We start from the raw sequence: 22224 nt of genomic DNA on the forward strand, positions 1-22224 counted from the left end.
GGGGGGGAAGGAGATATATGTACTACTATTTGTAATACCATAAACAATAAATTAAAAAATATATATCGCTGTTGATGTCTAAAAAAAAAGAAAGAAAGAAAAGAATCAGTGGCTGAGGTTGGAATCCTCTCCAAGGGACTTATAATATTTAACAGAAGCAAGATATATCCTGCAAAACCTATATTGATCCTATAATTTCATGCCATGCATCTATTCTAGTATTGACGTGCCTGAGACAAATGCATGAGAGATACTGACAGAGGGATGGCCTGGCATCTGAATCCTTTGGAACAGGGAGTAATGAGCATGACTCATTTCTATAAGGGACCCAGAGTCACTGTGGCATAGGAAGGCTGGAGGGAATGCAGGGCTGGTTAGCACCTCTGGAGTTTGCAAGCACCAGGTAATGGCTTTCAAAGCCCCTGTAAGAGCTTCAGACTTAGTGCATGCAAAGCTGAGATGGCTGATCCTCCCCCCGAGCTCTAAGAAAGAGCAAATGCCTATCAGACATGAACTTGATAGTATATCCCCTGTTAATCTCTAGAAACGCTTTGAGAGAAATTTATAGTGGGCTGAATTCCCATGGGAGGAGGTGAGCAGGAGGAAGCAATAAATTTTGTACACAAATGCTAATGTGACTTCATTGGTAGCTGACATTGGGATCGCAATAGTAAATAACATATTTGTTACTTACTATTGATAATCAAATATGTCTTTCACCATTATTCTCTGTGTATCATGCTTGTTCTCCCCATCACATGCACTTTTTACCTGTCTTCATCTCCCTTCATTTAGCTTGACATGGTCTATATCAGGTTGGTACGACTCCCACAGAAATGTTCTTCCTGATTTTATAGGATGCTCATGTAGAAGTTTGCTGGTCTAGAATCATATTTGGTGGTGCAGAAAGCAAACCTTCCCTTGACTCTTTGTTAGAGCCAGTATTTACTTCTCACGTTCTCCAGTCTCGTCCAAAGACACCATCTCCAATTAGAAGAAAAAAATTATCCACTCTTATGTCTGGAAGGTTTCAATTTCTGAGACAAGGTTTTAAGATCCAAGAGATACATTCTGGATTTTATTGTTTCATTCTTTCCAATGAATGAGCAGAAATGGTGTACTTGACTCTAGGCATGCTCTCCTTGAATCTTGACTGGAAGGTCGATTTCCCACAGCAGACTTGCATTCAACTGTCTGTCCCGTCCTCTGCAGTAAGGACCAGGCATCCATTCCAGCACAGCACCACGCGTCCTGTTCTCTGGCTTCTGCAGCTTCATCAGATCTGAGTCCACCCTGCCTGGGGAAGAGTTTCATACCTGACCTATGGTTAAGGCATTATGGAGTTTCCTCTTTTTCTTATCTATGTCAAAGATAAGACTTGCCAAGGAATTGGCAGTAGTTGTGCTCTTTTTCTATTTGACTTTAGTTCAAGGATACTTTATTTCATTCATCCTTGAACTATATTTCACCCTCCATAAATGAGAAGTGTAGAAAGGAAGTACCAAATCATTCTCCTCCACCAAGGAAAACAACTCGCATTTGGTTCCCATGTATTTGTCTCTACCTCTAGCACATGCTCTGCTTGTCCCTGAGATAGTTCCAAGGTCATTTGTAAGTCTGAAGTTGAGCTACAGCTCTTTGTTGCTTTCCCCAGAAATTCCCACTGTAAGTCATCTTATGGAAACCTCCTGGAATGCTGTAATTAAGCTTGTTAGGTAATTATAAGCTCAGAGCTCACTTATAATTGGTCCTGATATTAACCAGCTGAGTATCAGACTAAACGTTTGTACTTGGCTAGGAGAAGAGGGAATGGAAAAGAAGAATCAAATAAAACAAAGGATATAATGAACTTTATTGTAGGGCGGCAAAGAGTATATAAGATGCCTGAAAATTTCTATCTGAAATGTTTAAGAGAATGGAGAAAAGAGAAGAGCAATTTACTTTGTGACAAAATCACTAAGTTCATTTTTAAGGTATGTGGTTTGTCTGACAGCTATACCCCTAAATAAAAATCATAAACAGTCAATATTTTATCTGATTTCAGTATAGTAAAACAGACATATTGCAATCTACTCATACATTGGTAATTATTATCTGAGAAATTTAGAAGAGTACACATAACCCGCCAAATTAGCTTATTAACCTAAAAAAAAATCTGCATTATTAATTCCATTCATTGGTGAAAGTGAAGGTGATGATGATTATGCGGAAACAGAGGATAGATCAATTTCATGAACGCAAGATGTGGTGAATGTTTGCGATGCTTGATTATTATAAGCACTAAGCAATTATTTGTAGAATTTTCTCTTCCATAGTTTTATCTGGAATCACTTCTAACTTAAGTTGCTCATTTTTCCCAGGAGCTTTTTCTCCAGCACTCATCTATGAAGCATATATACTGTGAATGAAATTCAGGAGTTATCCTTTGCTATAGTACATGTTTGTGGCTTTTGTCTACCAATATGTCAGCTTTACCTTTTATGAAAATACTAAGAATGCTTTCTACACACTATGAAAAGAACCCACACACAAAGGTGCCATAGATAGAGTCAACACATATATGTGATGTATATGTGCCGGAAAGATCATGCCATGAAGAGTTGAGTTATACTTGTATTTTCATCAAGAAAATTGAGAAATTTGTTGTTGAATAGCCAGTGGTTCTCAACCTTCTGGCCCTTTAAATACAGTTCCTCATGTTGTGACCCGACCATAAAATTATTTTCGTTGCTACTTTATAACTGTAATGTTGCTACTGTTATGAATCATAATGTAAATATCTGATATACAGGATGGTCTTAGGCGACCCCTGTGAAAGGGGCGTTCGACCGCCAAAGGGGTCGAGAACCGCTGGAATAGACTTTCTCTTGCTTGCTAACAAAAGCTACTTTTGTTTGGTCAGTCAGCACATTGGTATCTGTTGTCAAAAGTGGTGTAATGCAAACATTTACAAGATTTCAAATTTACCTATGAATTGTTCTCTACAGGGACGTTTATTAGTGGTAAGTTTTATCTGAGCCATTTGAGTGTAGCTATAGTGAGCAGCGTTGTCAGGATCAAGGCTTTGCTCCTCATATAAGATAATGTTTTCCTTTGCTATTTGCTTCTGTGCTGAATAACAAGGGTTGCTATCACTCATCTGTTTTTTTCTAGACCTGGTGTGAGCCCTTGTGCAGAGTAACACCCCTTCTATAGATACCACACCTAGGCAAGCCACCTCAGTTATTTTTCAGATTACTCCCATGAGGCTTTGTCACAAAATGTGCAAGTAAAATAAAACAAGGCAAATTTGCAAGTTATTTTGGTGAAGAATAAAAGTTAAATATTAATGTTCAGCAAGTTGACATTAATATTTTGTTTTCAATACATCTAAAATACTATCTTCACGTATCTCCTTAAAATTCTAATTGAAGAGACATATTTAAGTATTGAAAATCTAACCGTTTAGTCATATAACTTTGCAGTCTTATATTTCACGCTTGAAGAAATGCCTAAAAAATCATACTCATCAAAGAGAAAAAACTGTGTTCTTGTGCCCGAGTTTCAGCATAACTTCTGCTTTGTTTTGCCCTGTACTTTCCCTTTAAGCTGAAGTACTTTCCAAAGATATCTTAGCCTGAATTTCACTTAAAGCAGAGCCCAACCTTGTGTGCAGGTAATCTATTTTAGAAAGTGACCTCAAGGAAGAAAAGTAGGGGCTTTGAAAGAGTCAAAAGTAAGGCAGGAAAGCCATTGCCATGATATCTTATTTTGCTGACCCCCACTGTGGACACCAGAGTGCTCAGTCTGTTCATTCTCACTGGGGACCCTGTGAGGAGCCATAGAGAAAATGCCTTACTAATATTCTTCCAAAGGGAGGAGTACGTATTCACCAGCTTTCCTTCACCATTGGTCAGGAGTTACCCATTAGGGCATAAGCTTTCTTGCATTTCTAGGTTTACACATGCAAATATTTCACATGTCAGGTGGGGACGGAGAAACCATGCGGCAGAAAGTGAGAGATTCATGGTGCAAGTGAGGTCCTTGCTTTTAGATCCTACCTGTAAGCAACTAGTGACTACAACTGTTGCAGTTAAAAGGTTGGCCAAGAGGGTGTGAGGTGGGACACAGATGTCTAACACATCAGCTACTAAAGGAGAGTGAAGAAAAAAGGATTTCTGAGAGGTCAGACAAATTGAAACCACAATGCGATATGGCTTCAATCACTCCTCTCCACCCAAAATAAGAAAAACTGTCCAAAAATCAAGTCCTGGTGAAGATGTGAAGCAACCGGAACTCTCATACAGCACTGATGGAAATGCAGGATGGTGCAGCCATTCTGGAAAAATAGTATGGTGATTTCTTATAAACATACACTACTGGGTATTTATCCAAGTGGAATGAAAACTCATGTTTACTCACAAAAACACCTGCCACAAATGTTTATAAAACTTGAAACAACCCAAATGTCCTGCAACTAGTGAGGGGATAACCAATCTGTGGTACGGTGCATACACACAGTGAAATACTTCTCAGCCATATGAAGGAATCGATTTCCAATACCTGCAATAACATGGATGAACCTCAAGTGCATTGTGCTGAGTGAAAGAAGCCAAACTCAAGTCTATATGCTGTATGATTCCCTTTATAGAAAATTCTGGAAGAGGCAAAACTACAGGGTCAGAAAACAGGGCCAAAGCCACCGCTAATGAATGGAGGACTGGCCAGCCAGGAGAAGAGGCAGAGTAAAATCATTTTTCAGTTAAAGCTGAAGTTGTTATATTTATATGAAAGTGGAGTTAAATTCTTTCAGACATCAATGAAGAACTCAAAGCTATTTGAACTGGAGGCCCAACAGGTTGAGTGAAAGGGAAAGAACCAGAGAGGAAACCCTGGGAACACCAGAGGATACGTAGAGGAGGTTAACCCAGCTGACCGAGGAAGGTGCACAATCAGGGTTATTCATTCTGACCTCTTACTGATTCTTTAAAATATTCTTTTATTCAATTATAAATTAGAGACATTTTCTTTTTTAATTTCACAGAGTATGTCTTAATTTAAATGCGAACGACAGTATTATTCAAGGATCACAGCCTCTCCCTGTGTGATCCATGGAGTGTGCGTGATATAAAGGAGTCAGACATGGGGAAACCTGGAGGGCCATACCTTCTCTGACTCCTAAGAGGAGACAGAGTAGTTTTAAATGTAAAAAATCCCTAAGACTTTTGCACATAATGATGTGTAGAATTATTGGTCAGTTACATTATCTCTGTTATGACAGAACCTTTTTTTTCTAGCTGGGAGTAATTATCTGTAAGCAGGAAACTTGCCATAGAACATAGACTTGAAAAACCTAATTTAAATTTCTAAGTCTCCTAGCATAAGTGGCAGTTAGATTCACACCATCTTGCTTTATATGTTATTTAATATGTTTTTATGGGTTAGGACAGAGTTGTCTCCCTGGCAGAATAATATATACTTTTATGTAAGGGGTCATAGCGATTCCTTTGAGAAACATATGCAGAATAAGCAATTAGAAGACAAGGGAAGTTGGAGAAATGTATAAATGAGCCTCAATGGAGTTGTCATTCAAAAGTAAAACTGGGTGCCACACTGGCATGACTCAGTGGTTGAGTGTCAACCTATGAACCAGGAGGTCACGATTTGATTCCCAGTCAAGGCACATGCCTGGGTTGCGAGCTCAATCCCCAGGGTGAGATGTGTAGGAGGCAGCTGATGAATGATTCTCTGTAATCATTGCTGTCTCTCTCTCTCTCTCTCTTTCTCTCTCTCTCTCTCTCTCTCTCTCTCTCTCTCTCTCCCTTCTGCTCTGAAATCAATAAAAAATGTTTTTAAAAAAAGTAAAACTGGTTAAATCTTGAACATAAAACAAATGAATTCAAAATAGTGCACATTGTTCTAGTATTTATCTGATCAGAACATGCACGTCAGAGGTTTACTGAGATTTTATGGAAAAGAATAAGATTTCCCATTTCCATGGACATATTGTAATATCAGTATAGCATCCTGCCTCTCAGTATCTATTTAGAAAAAGTTTAAGATGATGGGATTTATCATCTTTCATGAATGCTTAGGGAGTTGATGTGTGTAACTTACATAGCATTTTTGAGGATAATCTGGGTGAGGCCCCTGTGCATGGATATAATGGTCCCTTGATTTTATATTTTACCTTTTGTCTTCCCCTCACCTCTTTTTTCTATTGCTTTTTTTACTCTCTTAAGACAGTATTGCTTCTTTTTTTGTATATGTTCTGACTATGTTTTCTGGAGGAAAGCATTCAGGCAACATGCACTACATCTAGTTTGAAATATTTATTGCTGAATAACATCCCAAGTGAAGGGGGTTCTGTTGATGATAATGGAAGTCATGTTCTTTTATGATTTTCCCCAGTTAATCTTCTTGTGATCTCTGCTTGTTGCCTCTTCTTGGCGCCCTAAATAGGTAAGAAGTAATGAGTTTGTGTGAAGAGATTACAAGTACTGCCAAGTTCTTTAAATGATCTGTTGTTGATTCTGTGCTACATCTAGAAAGAACTGAGCTGATGGGGGAAAAGAAGTATTCTCATTGAAGAATTCCTGTTTGGGTCCTATGAGTTAGAGAATCCATAAACTGTAATCACTTGTATCACATTCTATAATCACTTTTTTTTAATTTTTGTTCTCAGCAGTGGGCTCCATTTCATAGCTCCAAAAGTATTTAATTCTCATTAAAAAACAAACAAAACTGTTCCAGTGGTTACTGATCTATGAGCATTTCTCTTGAGGTTCTGTTCATTAAAATAATAACTCTAAGGGAAAGAGCAGAGCTTGGAGGTGTATGGTTATGCTAGTGTAAACTTGTGAATGTAAAAACAGCTTACTGATGCTTATTTAATTCACATCTCCCACTTTCTGTACACATCGTACCCCCTAATTACAGGAAAGGATTCTAGATAACTCTTCTTCTTTGTAATCCATTTCACTTGTATTAATTAGGCAAATGCCTTGTTAGGCAAATGTGCTAGATATTTTACTTGTATTTTATTTTTAATCATAGCCCAAGATAAGAAGGTTCTGAATTGCAAAGTCAAAAGTGGAGTAATTTTTGGGGTTAGTGATTACAGAAAATTCCCAATAGCAAAAATTGAACTTAGGGCTTCACAGGAATTCATCTTAACTTTCTTACAGGATGTTTATAAGATAACAGCTATTTTTAAAAAAAATAAATCGCTATTGTTGAAAGTATTACATATGTTCCTTTTTCCCCCCATTGCCCTCTCCAACCCCCTCCCCCAAGCCTTTACCACCCTACTGTCTGTATCTATGGGGTAGGCATGTATGCATATGAGTTCATTCGTTGATCTCACCTTCCTCTACCCTCCCCTGCCTTCCCTCTGAGGTTTGACACAGCTATTTTTGATAATGAGTTTTATAGAGTACCTTCTATGAGTGTAGCATTGTAGTGGATTTTATAAGTTACAAAAATTGCATAGATGACCTCAGACTGCAAGAAGCTTACCTCTAATTGGGAAGTGGGGTATACATATGAAATGGTTAATAAACAAAAAATTTGAGATATAAGTGACATAGAACATTATGTTAGTTTTAGGTGTCCAACTTAATGATTTGTGCAAATACTGCGCAAAATGCTTACCACAATAAGTTTAAGTTAAAATCCAGCACCACATGTAATAATTATTTTTCCTTATGACGAGAACTTTTAAGATTTACCCTCTTAGCAACTTTTAAATATGCACTACAGTATCGTTAACCGTGGTCACTATGCTGTATGTTACATCCCCAGGACTTATAGCTGGAAGTCTGTATCTTTTGACCCCCTTCCCCATTTCACCCACTCTCATCCATTCACTTCTAGCAACCCCCAGTCTCTTCTCTGTATCTGTGAGTTCACTTTTTTTTAGACTCAACATATAAATTAAATGATACAGTATTCAATATTTATCTTATTTGACTTATTTCACTTAATAACTTAATACAATGCCTTCGATGTCTATCCATGTTGTCAGAAATGGCAGGATTTCCTTCCTTTTTATGGCTGTACATATATATGTGAGACATCTTTAGTCATTTATTCATTGATGGACACTCAGATTGTTTCCATGTCTTGGCTATTATAACTAATGCTGCATTGAACATTGGTGTACAGATATCTCTTTGAGAAAGTGATTTTGTTTTCTTTGGATATATACTCTAAAGTGGAATTTCTGAATAATATGGTAATTCAATTTTTAATTTTGTAGAAAACTCCATACTGTTTTTCATAGTGGCTGCACTAATTTATATTCCCACCAACAGTTCACACGGGTTCCCTTTTCTCTACATCCTCCCCAACACTTGTTAGCTCTTATCATTGTGATGATAGCCATTCTAACAGATGTGAAATGATATCTCATTCTGGTTTTGATTTGCATTTCCCTGATGGTTAGTGATGTTTAGCACCTTTTCATGTTAGCCATTTGTATGTCATCGTTAGAAAATGTTTGTGTGTTTTTTTTTTGATTCTCTGCTCATTTTTAAATTGGATGTTTTGCTTTTTCTCTATTGAGTTGTATAAGTTCTTGATATATTTTTGGTATTAACTCCTTAAGAGTTAAGTAATTTGCAAATATTTTTTTCCATTTAGTAGCCTGCCTTTCAATTTTGTTGATTTTTTGTTGTTGTTGTTCAGAATCTTTTTAGTTTGATGTAGTCCAACATTTTATTTTTGCTTTTGTTGACTCTGCTTTTCTGTTAAATTCAAAAATATCATCACTAAGGAGCTCACCCTCTATGCTTTCTTCTAGTAGTTTTATAAATAAAAACTTTTTATATAAGATAATAAAGTGCTAAATATATTTTAACACACATTAATACATATTTATTGTGTGGAAGGCACTGAGATAATTTCTATGGGAGATAAAATATAGAGTAAGTCAATACCCTCTATCCACTGGGGGAAGATAGCTGTACACATATATCAGCCTAACCTTTCTCAACAACTTCATTCATAGAGTATATACCCTAAAGCAGAGTCTTAATGCATTCTGACCTATTATGTTGTCTTGCAATCTAAAGCCTCCTTCTTTCTTATGACTAGTTCAAAGCTGAGCGTAGGTCCTACCAGTTATATGAAACCATGATGATTTTAGCCTATCATGTTGATAAAAGGTCAGAGAGGAGGGGAAAAGAGATAGAAGGAAGTATGGTATGTATAAGGAATTGTTCAGCCTAAAATTTCCTATTGAAATTATAGAATCCCAGAAGTGACACACTAGGTGATAGGCATCTGGACCCAAGGTTTAGAGACTAAACAAATATATGATTGCTAATCTGAATTTTAGGTACTTATTTTTCTGCCCAAGAAATATACATTGAGCACTTTGGATGAGGCACTGTCCAGGAGTGAGGTTAGAACAATGAATAAGGCCAGGTCCCTGCCATCATAGAGCTTAAAGTCTAGTGAGAAGCACAGACAAGAAAATAAATTAATTGATTAAAAATATAATTTTTTCTAGTTTTATTAAGAAGTAGACATACATTACTCTATGTTCAAGGTGTACAGCATGATGGTCTGATTTACATATATCCTGAAATGTAAACAATAGGTTCAGTTAACATCCATCAGCTCATATAAGTACAATAAAAAAAAGAAAAAATTCTCTTTGTGATAAGAACTCTTATCCTATATAATAAAAGCCTAATATGCTAAGTGTCTGGTCATCCAGTTGTCTGTTCAACCAATCAAAGCATAATATGCTAATGATATGCTAAGGCTGCTCAACCACTCGCTATGACGTGCACTGACCACCAGGGGGGCAGACAGTTGACCAGTCAACCAGTTGCTATGACGTGCACTGACCACCAGGGGGCAGATGCTCTGACTGGTAGGTTAGCTTGCTGCTGGGGTCCAGCCGATCAGGACTGAGTGAGATGGGCCAGACATGCCCTGGAGCCCTCCAGTGGTCCCTCCCCAGCTGGGCAACCTCCCGCGTCCATCCCTGACCCCATCGTACACCGATGGGGTCCCTCAGCCTGGCCTGCGCCCTCTTGCAATCTGGGACCCCTCGGGGAATGTTGGAGAGCTGGTTTCGGCCTGATCCCACAGGCCAGGCCGAGGGACCCCACTGGTGCACGAATTCATGCACCAGGCCTCTAGTGATAATATAATTTTAGATAGTGAAATGAAAATAAAGAAGATAGGTTAAAGAGTAGGTGACTTGTATCTGTTTTGGACACTATTCATGGATACAGGTAAGAGATGGGATAGACAAATGTTGGGTAAAATCATTAGGCAGGAGCCCTGAGTGCCCTTGAAGGACAGATGAGCAGGAATGAAGGCTTTATAGGCAAAGGTCTGGGACAGAGATAAATATGGGTGTGTAGGGGTGGGGAGGAGAGATGGAGGGAACAGAAAGAGGAAGAGCTAGCCTGTTTGCTTTGGGAAATAACAGGGAATAAGGTTATGTGTGTTGGGTCAAGTCCAAATATGCCTTACAAAATTGAGCCCACCTTCTGATCAAGGTGGTGTCCAAATAAATAAATAGCCATAAAAGCCACTAAAAATGGTTTGTGGCCACTTTAAAAAGTTACTACTGACATAATCTTGAGCAGGGGAGCCAAAATATTTAAAAATTATTCTCATAGACAAATGTGTACAGAATGGGTTGAATCAAAGTGACACTGAAGTGAGGAAAGTCAGCAGAAAATCAATTGCAACAGTCCAAGAACGTGGTTAATATTTGTGCAGCATTTATGCTTTCTTATCTCATTTATTTATCCATTCAAAATTATTTATTGAGCACCTGTTAGGTGTCAGATGTTGCGTAAGGCACCAGAGTTACAATGGTGAGCCAATCAAATATAGTCTCTGCCCTCATAGAGGTCAGTCTAGTGAGGAAACAGGCACTGTCCATGTAATCACAGGCTGAATGTCTACTTTCAAACTATGATAATTACCTTGAAGGAAAAATTAATGATGTTATGGGAGGCAACTGGCGGGGGGGAGGGGCTTTCCTTCACGGAGGGTGAGTCTATCATTGGGAGGGGGTTTTGAATTGGGGCTACAGACATAGGCAGAGTCAATCTTGGAGGCCTATAGTTGGAGTTCAGACTTCACTCCAAGAGCAGTAAAAACCATTGAAAGTATGGAGAGTGAGATGAGGATATGGACAGGGATTGAAACAAAAGTGGATGCAGGATGCATCCTTGTAGCATTAGGATGGGGGCCATGAAGATGGAGAGGAGTGAATTGGTCCAAGAGATAGTTGGAGGTACAGACAACAGAACTCGGCAATGGATTATATGTGGAGTGTCAGAATGGTTCCTGAGTTTCTGGCTTGTGCAAATTAATAGTGTTTAAATAGCAACCCTGTATGGTGCATGTCACTGTTATCCCATTTTACATTAATCTGAAGTTACAGGTGGTTAAACAATGTACATGAGGGAGTACCATTAATAAGTCTCAGAAGTAGGATGCAAAGCCTGTTATATGGTTTCAACTTCTGGGTTCTCTTTTCTATATCATGCTTCTGGGTTGACTGCAGAAGGAGTGCCTGTGGCTTAATGATGGAAAGACAATAACTTTGGTCTTTATATCTCAGAGCCATAGAATTTTACGATTGGAAAAGATTATAGAGAACTTCATGCTGTGTTTTTCAAGCTTCTTTGACTGTGACCCACAGTGAAAAATGTATTTTGCATTATAAATACTCACACACACAATTTCATAAAAAATTTCTTGAAATGGCTTTACTATAATAATGAGATACACTCTGATATTTTCTCTTCTATGAAAAACACTAGTCCCCTTCCACAAAATTGATTTCACTACCCTCTAATGAGTTGTGACCCTCTGTTTGAAAAACTGATCTGGTCCTATACATTTTTTCAAAGAGGATTTGAGGCCTGGAAATGTGCAGTGATTTCCCTAGACCTCATCATCAACAGGCAAATGACTTTCTAACGGTTAGCGCCATTTTCTGACTCTATTATACAATTCGGCTTTGTCAGCTTTATAAATAAAATTGACAGGTTTGTAAAATTTGTTCCTTAGGAAAAACAAATCTGTTAATAGTTTTTTGCTTCTTAACATTTAGTGTGTTTCTTCCTTTACAAGTATTTTTTTGCACTAAGGTTAAGACTCTTTAGGACCTAATTAAATGAAACATTGCAAGATTTCATTTGAAAAGTAAAGGATATGAAACGGTCAAGATAACAGTGCATAATCTTTAAGATTCCGAGAAAGACTAGTAAAAAGAAAATGGAAAGCAGTTTTCAAAGAGAGGTGATAAAAATGCACTTATGAAGTCAGTCAAGAAACCAAAGGACAGTTGTGAAACCAAGAGGAAAAACCAAACCTTTCTGCTAAGCAAAAATGCCAAGGAGAGAATAGAGAGCTTTAATAACGTGTGCGAAAGCACAGGCACCACATTTTATGAGAGAAATTTGAACATAAATGGAACACATAAGATGAAAAAAGCTTATTTAGGTAATATTGGAAAATGGTGGGACATTGGGAAAGAATTTAATGGACCTATCAGACTATTAAAGATTTAATAAAATGAAAATTTAAAGTTTATTCAGCTGAACTGAATTTAGAAGCTTATAGGAACATGTAGGGAGAAGGCAGAAAAGGGTGTGCTTGCCACCTTTTTGCACATGACCTCTAACACTGCTAGAAATACAGATTAGTTATTGAAAATCCTGACAAGGTTTTCTGGATAGTTTCGCTCTCAGACAAGAGGCATGGAGCATAAGAAGCCCAGAAACAGCTAGAACTGGGGAAAGCAAGGATGGAGAGTCCATAGCGGCAGGGTCAGAAAATGGTAGCATTTGGTTTGGTGAGGACACCTTTTCTTTCTAAAGACCAATCCAGCAGGGAGAAGGGGAAATATTGTCAATCTAACTTCCAGGCATGGCCCAGGGCCTTATCCATGCATCCACCAACAAGTATTTTTTAACCTTTACTGAGTGCCAGATACCATTCTATGCTCTGGAGAGGGACTATGGATAAGACACATTTGGTCCCTGCCCTTAAGAAGTTTGTAGCTAAGCCTGGCCGGACAGCTCAGTTGATTGGAGCGTTGTACTGTACACCAAAAGGTTAAAAGGTTGCTTGTTTGATTCCCAGTTCAGGCATGTATGGGAGGCAACCGGTTGATGTTTCTCTCTCTGTCTCTCTCTTCCTCCCTCTCTCCCTTCCTCTCTCTCTAAGATAAATGATTAAATCCTCAGTGAGGATTAAAAAAAAAGAAGTTTGTAGCCAAGCCAGAGGAACAGGCAAATCCAAATGGTTTGATGATGCTGTAATAGAAGAAAGGGTCAAGGTGCCAGGGAAGAAGAGAAGAGACACCTGTCCTAGACTTGGAGAGTTAGGGAAGGCTTCCTGGAGCAAATGACATCTAAGCTCAGCCCCAGCTAGATTGGCTTAGTGGATAGAGCATCGAATTGCAGACCAAAGGGTCCTGGGTTCGATTCTGGTCAAGGACACATACCTCGGTTGCAGGCTCTTCCCCGTCCCGGGCTCTGGTCGGGGCTCGTGTAGGAGGCAACCAATCGAAGTGTTTCTCTTACACCGCTGTTTCTCTCTGTCTTTCCCGTTCTCTTCTCTCTCTACAAATCAAAGGAAAAATATCCTCAGGTAAGGATTAAAAAAAATTACATCTTAGCTCAGACTTGGGTAGGATAAGCAGAAGTTGGCCAGATGAAGTGTGAGGAAGATGCTTCCTTGTTTCAAGGATTACATCACACCATGTGTTTAATGCATTTATAAAGCACAGGCCTGTCACACAATAAACCCTCATTAATGGTGGTTTTTAATATTTTATTATTGTCAGTTACAGGCACAGGTCAGATGATACTTTTCTTATATGAAACAGCATGCATGACACAATGTTTCCATAAATACGGCTGATAGAATTCAATATTAATATTTAATTGCCTATTATTATTTAACAGGTCTGTAAAATACTAATGTTTCTCATTGCAAATCATTTTGCTTATAGAAGAAAATTCAGAGCATGTCATATATTGTGATTTCTCCATATAAGAAAAATATAAAATCGAATCAGAATAATAGAACTTAAAAACTGTAGCGAAAAAGGTGAAGGGGAATATAGTGATAAGTTGCACAGTGATGGATGATTACTAGACTTAGTGTGGAGATCACATTGTAAGGTATAGAAATGTCAAATCACAATAGTGTACACCTGAAACTAGGGTAATATTGTATACAAATTATATTTAAATTAAAAATGTTTTGAAAGAAACTATAGAAGTCATCTAATCCAGTCCTCTCCATTAATACATGAGAAAACTGTACAATGTAACAATGTTGTTCGTTAGTGGCAGAAATAAGACAAAAATGCAGGTGTACTGCCTAACAGTTGAATACTTTAGACCCCCCTTATCCTCAGTTTCAATTTATGCAGTTTCAGTTACCCAGCATCATGTGTGATCTGAAAATATTAAGTGGAAAATTTCAGAAATAAACAGTTTATAAGATAAATTGTGCACCATTCTTAGTAGCGTGATGAAATCTCGCTCTGTCCTGCTTCGTCCTGCCTGCGATGTGAATCATTCCTTTGTCCAGCATATGCATGCTGTATGTGCAGTACAATAAGATATTTTGAGAAAAGAGAGAGACACCACAGTCACATAAATTCTGACCAGTGGGTGGGGCCGCAGGGCTACGAGGCAGCCGGGGCTGCAATGGGCAGAGCCCCTTGCACAAATTTTGTGCATCAGGCCTCTAGTATATTTATAATTGTTCTATTTTGTTATTAGTTATTGCTGTTAATATCTTAGTGTGCCTAATTTATAAATTAAACTTTATCATAGATATGTATGTATAGGAAAGAACATAGTATGTATAGGGTTTGGTACTGTCTATGGTTTCAGGCACCCACTGGGGGCTTTAAAATATATGTCCCACAGATAAGGGGGGCCATTGTACTCATTTTCTTTATAGCAAATTGCCATTTATAATAGATTTTTTCAAAGCTCTCAACTTTGATATAAAATTGTGTTACTATTGTTACCTTAATGTTAGTTTTCATTATTACCTTTGAAGTTTTTATGGGTTTCATTTTTTGTTTTGAAGTTTTTGTGGGTTTCATTTTTTGTTTTTCTAGTATTTTATTCATTCTGAAAATATTTATGTTTTTAATTTCATTTGAACCATTTTTACTTTTACAGTAAGAGCAAGGAATATATATATATAATGCTACTAACCATTTTCATTTTAAACCCTTAATTTATTATTTGCAATAGATGAACATATTTTAAATGTTACTAGTTTTTTTGTTAGGCTAATGACTCATTCAAAGACTGTACCTCTGGCAGGAATATTAAAATATCAACTTAAGATCTGGTAAAATGTTCCTAAGTTAATAATCTAAATAATGTTTTCCTTACAATGCCCTCCCGACTGCCACTGTGGTAATGTTCTTTTGTGCCTGTTATTATTACACCGTTATGTTCACCAGCTCTGTGTAAAGCTACATAATTAGCCAACACTTTAAGATAAAACCACTAAAAGGTCCTTCAGGCTATTCTTCCTTTTTGCTCACTGTTTGCTCAGAAGTCTTCTGTGCTTTAGCCTATTGTGCTAATATTGATTTCTTCACCCACCTGCCAGCTTTCTTATTCTTGGGCATCTCAAAAATACCATAATCGGTTGTCATTCTCTCCACATGGGGGCCATCCAAAGTCCTTGGCTGCCTCTGTGGGCAGCCATTGGTTAAGGATTTCTCAATGGCCCCCCCTTTCCCACTAGATTCTTGACCGTCCCCATTGTGCATTTTGAAAAGCCCCATTTACCTTGCTGCCTGGATACCGACTGCTGCAGAGCGTGTTTCTCATCAAGATCTCACATCTCTGGCTACTTGGGATATAATGCCAGCTTCAACAACCCTTTCTCCTTTACTCCTCACATTTTGGGGGCGGTATGGTAATAACTACAGATGATGTTGTGAGTTATTGATTTCAGTCAAATCTCTCAGGGTCCCTGACCATTCTCATGATTCCAATATTAAATGGAAGCAATTTAGTGTCTAAAGGCTGATGCTGACTTGCCCAAGAGTCCCCCTCCCCTCCCCGCTCCAAGCATTTCATATATTGCTTGGCAGCTACAACCCACTGGCTTTTGGTTGCTGAACTTGCATTTGTTTCATTTACGGTGTTTGTGCCCATTTAAAAAAATAGCCATAATCTTATATTTTCTGGAGAACAGGAGAAATACCATTTAGACGTGCAAATGACAAGGGAGGGTACATCAGATAAATTGGTGGGTAAACTGGGTTATCCCAGTTTTATTGGTCTGGTAATTTTCTTGCTATATTTGCCATTGGAAACAGAAATCTTCTCCAGTCACAGATGGCTACTTATACTTTGGCATTTTTACATTATGCAAAGGTTATTTAGTTATAATTCCCATAAGTTAGTCTTAGATCAAAAGGTGAGAGAGTAGTTCCAAAGCCCAAACTTCTTTCTATTGGAATTTGCAGAAATAATCTCAGTACTCAGAAAGGCCAAATGTATGCTATTTTTCTTTTCATTAGTTCACTGCATCTCAAATTTTCTTCCTACTCTCTGAGAACCTTGAGACTACAGTATTGGATTATACAAATATCTTTGGACATACATTATGTTTTATGGTTTTTAAAAATACAATTTTTAGTGTGGAAACATTTAGACATAGACAAAAGTCTGTATCACTCAGCTTCAACAATTATCATCAACTCATTAGTGAAATTGTTTCATCTATACCTTTACCTACTCTCCCAGGCCCATAGATTAATTAATAGAGAGCAAATCCCCCGACGTATCATTTCATCTGTTAGTATTTCAGAATGAAAAACCCTTACAAAAAGCATAGCCATACTATAATCAAACCTAAAAACTTTAACAATATTTTCCTAATAGCATCAATGAACTAATCAAAATTGAAATCTTAGTTGTTTTATAATTTCTTTTCACATTTGGCTTATTTAAATCAGAATCCAAATAGGACACATATATTATATTGTATTTGTTCGCTATGTTTCTTAAATCTCTTCTAATCCATAGTTCTCCTTATTTTATTTCTTCTTGTAATTTGTCAAAGTCCTTTAAAGTTTTCAGGGTTCAGTTTTGCTGACTGCATCCCCATACTGTCATTTTGTGTTTCTCCCTTGGCTGGATTTCCTGTATCTTGACCCATGGATATAGAGGTTTGATTCTATTCCTTCTTACTTTTTGGCAAGAAAAGTTTATGGGAATGTTATTTACCTCCATCAAGATGCCAAAATGTCTGCTTACTTTTCTGCGATGTTAAATTGTTTAGTGTGCTTAATTGTTGCCACTCTGACCCAACCATTATAAAGTTTCCCCTCAGCTGTTAATGTGCAGTTTTTAGTAGCAATTGGTGATCATGATTGAGGACCCATTATTTGATTAGATGTTTCAAAATAATATATTTTAATGGTATAATCTCTTCTTCATTTATTAGGTTTTATTAAAACATTTTTATCTTGGTAAACAAATAGGTAATTATTGAGTACCTATGATGTGCTAGCACTTTGCAAGACAGCAAAAAGGAAAGACAAAAATACATATATATCATGGACCCTGTTCTAATTAGACCTAGAAGCATTATGCTCAAAACAAGTCAAGAGAAATTATGGAATAATAAAACGATTAAGAAAAGAGAGATGAGTGTGGGTTGGAGAATGCTTCATGGAAGACATGCGGCATGTGCAGGCCAAGAAGCATTCTATGAAACAGGGAGAAACTGAGAGCACTCCCGGTGAGGAAATAGTATGGACCATGCTGTGAGGCTAAGAGCCGTAAGGGAAGGTGAAGGAAAAACAAAACCTACCTAGAGATAACACATTAGCTAGGTTAGTGTGGGACATTGTTGGGGGCAATGAGAAGGCTGAACTATTACAGTTCTGATTGGAGAAATCGATGTAACCTCCTGAACTTTTTGGTATTGTTCTGAATGCATTTAGCAGGTAGACTGGGTAGTCTAGAAAATTACAGTGAAGTGGCCTATGGAAATTCAATAGTTTAGAAATTGAGTTGTCATAAGTAAAAGCTCATCTGAACTTAAATATAAGATTGCCTAAGTCAGACGTAAATGTAAAGATAAAAAAAATTACAAACTACAGAGATACTTGTGGTTCCACAGAACAAACAGGATGTTTAAAAGAAGAGGCAGGCCCTAGCCCAGCCGTGGGCAAACTACGGCCCGCGGGCCGGATCCAGCCCGTTTGAAATGAATAAAACTAAAAAAAAAAAAAAGACCGTACCCTTTTATGTAATGATGTTTACTTTGAATTTATATTAGTTCACACAAGCACTCCATCCATGCTTTTGTTCCGGCCCTCCGGTCCAGTTTAAGAACCCATTGTGGCCCTCGAGTCAAAAAGTTTGCCCACCCCTGCCCTAGCCGGTTTGGCTCAGTGGACAGAGCATTGGCCTGCGTACTGAAGAGTCACGGGTTCGATTCCGGTCAAGGGCACATGCCTGGGTTGTGGGCTCACTCCCCCATAGGGGGTGTGCAGGAGGCAGCCAATTAATGATTCTCTCTCATCATTGATGTTTCTATCTCTCTCTCCCTCTCCCTTCCTCTCTGAAATCAATAAAAATATATTTAAAAAAATAATAATAACAGAAGAGGCAAGCCCACAGGGCTTGGTGTGAAGCTGTAGCCAAGTTAAAGATATTGAGTTTCACTTTGGAAATGTTGTATTTTGGGTGCACATACAAATAGCAAAGGCATTACATATTTGTTAGGATGGGGTTGCAGACAAAAAGACAGAGTACATTTTAGAGTCAGATACACAGAAATGATAGGTTAACTCATAGGTGAGAATGTGCACGTCAGATAATGATCATAGAGAGGCTGAGGTCAACGAGAAAGAATAACAGTAGAGCTGCGGGTGTGAGGTGTGCTCAGGAAGCAGGAAGAAGAAAAGGTAGTATCCATTAGTGGAGAAGCAGGGGAGACAATGTATGGCCTGTGCAGGAAAGAGTTTTAACACGAAGAAATGGTTAGCAGGGTTAAGTACCACCAGGAGGTTTAGGAAAGGGGACTAAGGGCTGTCCTTCAGATGTTTGTGAGGGAGATCACTAGCAGCACTTGGACACGTGATTTTGATACAGCATGCTTAAGCTAGCGTGTGGGTGACAGGAAGGAAAGGTTTGGCACCAGGAGGTCAGGACAGAAGGCACAGGTGATCTTGTTCTAGGTATGGATTTCTAAAGAAGAATGTAAATATGATGGCCAGACTAGCAGCTGATAGGAAAACCTAAGTGTGTCTCAAAACCAAGAGTAGGATTTTTTTTTTTGGTTATTTTGATATATAGGGCAAATATATTTTTAGAAAACAGACTTAGAATAGTTAAAGTGCAAAAAGAGTTTAACTATTTAGTCACTTTAATTCATCATATTTTAGGACATTTTAGTTATTCAGTTTTCATTTTATGTATTTCCATAATGAGTCATGCTTATATCAAATATGTAATGTAAGGTATTAAGTTGGGAATGCTAGTTTCCTCCTTTACTAAAAAAAATTCTGCACATTTCTCCATCTCCCTCCTCTCTGCTTCCTTAGATACATGTGTCCACGGAACATGTAATGGTTTGATTTTATTTGTTAGTTTCATTGGTTTCTTGCTTACAAAGACAATACATGTTCATTGTAAAAATATCCTTTGACACAGACAGGCTTAAGGAATAAATTTTTAAAATTCCATGAAATAATGCTATTCAGAGATAGCCAATTTATTATTTTGGTAAACCCCCTTCAAAATCTCTTTCTATGTGTAGATACATGTATGATATTTATTTCAATGAGATCACACTGTAAAGTGGTTTTGCACCTGCTTTTTGCACCTAACAATATGTTGTGGGCATTTTCTATGTCAGTGAATATAGATAAAAAGCATCCTTTTCAATGGCAGTCATTGAATGAAGGTACCATAATTAATTTAAGCTGTCTCCTATTGCCAGACACTTAGGCTCTCTCCAATTTTTGTGTTTAAGCAGCACTGCAGTGAATGTTCCAATGGGTACATTTTTGTGCACTTGTCCAATTGTCTTTGAATAACTTCCTAAAAGTGGGATGTGGGTCCAAGGTTATACATATGTTATATTATGATACACATTGCCCAATAAGTGCTGTAGCAGTTTATTTCTACCATTGATACCTATCAGTACTCCAAAAGTTCTTTTAAATATCTTAAAAAATTTCTTTTATCCTCCTTTGGGCTCATTTTCCTCACTTATAAAATAAAGAAGATAAAATAATCAGTGGTTCTTAAACTTTTTAGCACCTTAGGACCATTTGAGATTTTTAAAAAATTGTTGAACAGAAGCTGGAACTGTTGCTTCAGAAAAACACACCTGTGCAAAAAGAGAGAAATTTTCATATGCTATTTATGAGAATCCATAGATCCTTTTAAGTCAATTCATAGCGTCTTTAGGATTTCACTCCATGAATCCAAGTGAAGAATCTCTGAATGAGGTGGTTTTAAGGTTGCTTTCTCCTTTTAACACTAAAGCACACACACATATTGCACACATGTCACACTCATGTGCACACAGAATTTTAATGTGTATTTGGAAAAATTTTGACATCTGCTTGTTACAGAACCTAGTCTCTGTGATCAGTAAAATCACATGAGTATGAATAGTTACTGAAATGAATTTCTATTTCAGGTTCTTCAATGGCGAGCCCACCAGGAAGAGGTAGCACGATTGGAAATGGAAATTTCTGCCAGAAGAAGGGAAAAGGAAGAGGAGAAAGAGAAACTGTGGAAGAAGAAGAAATTGTTACAAAGAGAAGAGAAGAAAGAAAAAGTATAAAATTCACTGTTGCTGTGAATGTGTGAATGAATGTTTAACTGCCTGATTGAGCTTTGATTAACCTTGGTGTTTGGCATGGAATTTTCATAGGCAGTTCTTAGGAAGATTTTGAAAATGAAGGAGAACCCACTTTATTAACCTGCATAAGCACAGATACTTGTGATTAGAAGAGATGCTGTAGGTAAAGAAAAGACAGGTTTTGTGACTGTTGTTAAGTCTTGTACTGAGCAGGGCCATGGCAAAGACCAACCATACTGGGATAGCATTTTGGTTGACCGTAGTATAGTCAATGACTGTCAAAAGATGTCCGTGTGAGAAAGGCATTTTGAAAGATGGCAGAAAGACTTTTATCAGCTTGTAGATGAGCTATTAATATTGGGCCTGACAACAAAACAAAAACAACTAAACAGAGTAATAAAAGGAATAATTAAGCTGTAAGCCAAATTCATGGTCAACCTCTTGCAATTCTATAGGACCAAGGCATCTGTTTTATTTTATTTATTAGAGGCCCGGTGCACAAATTCATGCACTGGTGGGGTCCCTTGGCCTGGCCTGTGCCCTCTCGCAATCCAGGACCTTTCGGGGGATGTCGGAGAGCTGGTTTTGGCCTGATCCCCATAGGCCAGGCTGAGGGACCCCATATAAGATCTTTGGTTAATCTCTTCCCACCCTCCCACCTCCTCCTCCCTTCCCTCTGACATTCATCAGTCTGTTCCATGTTTCCATGCCTGTGGTTTCTACTCCTGCACTGAGCGTCTGCCCCCTGGTGGTCAGTGTGCATCATAGCTACCATCTGGTGCATAAAATTTATGCACGGGTAGGGTCCTTAGGCCTGGCCAGCGATCAGGGCTGATCTGTGGGGCGACCAGCAAGGTGATCAGGGGACCCCCACTGGCACTTGCCGAGGCTAGCTTGGTGCCACCTGCTCGCTGGCCCTCCCCCTGCCACCACTGCCAGTTGCCTCCCTTGGCTGGCCTGGGGCCTGCGGGCTGGGGGCAGCTCCTGCATTGAGCGTCTGTCCCCTGGTGGTCAGTGTACATCATAGCGACCGGTTGTTCCACCAGTTGTTCTGCCATTTGGTCAATTTGCTTATTAGACTTTTATTATATAGGATAGAAGTACATTTAGAAAGTATTTTTTAAGTACAGAGAATGATGTAAAAAATGCATTGCTATTCACCTCCTAGCCTTGAAACTGTTAATATTTTCATCCTCCAGATTATTTTACTCTACAGATAAAGTTGAAGTCCTCTTTTGAGGATGTACTCATTCTCATTGCCCTTCTTACCTCCTCAAAGGCAATCTCAACATGAATTTTTTTTCTATCTTTCTAGGACATCTATTATTGCTTTTCACATATTTTAATATGTAGCTTGTGAATTTAAACTTTTTCATG

At 38.1% G+C, this 22224-nt stretch overlaps 1 protein-coding gene across 1 annotated transcript in view; it reads left to right on the forward strand.

Moving 5' to 3' along the window:
- The window catches only part of CCDC148 (coiled-coil domain containing 148), a 211262-nt gene that overhangs the window by 119730 nt on the left and 69308 nt on the right, over positions 1 to 22224 (forward strand). Inside the window, exon 10 of the mRNA XM_023743804.1 lies at positions 20683 to 20823. Coding sequence (XP_023599572.1) covers positions 20683 to 20823 — 141 coding nt within the window. The remainder of the gene's footprint in view (positions 1 to 20682; positions 20824 to 22224) is intronic.

The sequence above is a fragment of the Myotis lucifugus genome, unplaced genomic scaffold (assembly GCF_000147115.1).
Source record: "Myotis lucifugus unplaced genomic scaffold, Myoluc2.0 scaffold_5, whole genome shotgun sequence".
Classification (NCBI taxonomy): domain Eukaryota; kingdom Metazoa; phylum Chordata; class Mammalia; order Chiroptera; family Vespertilionidae; genus Myotis; species Myotis lucifugus.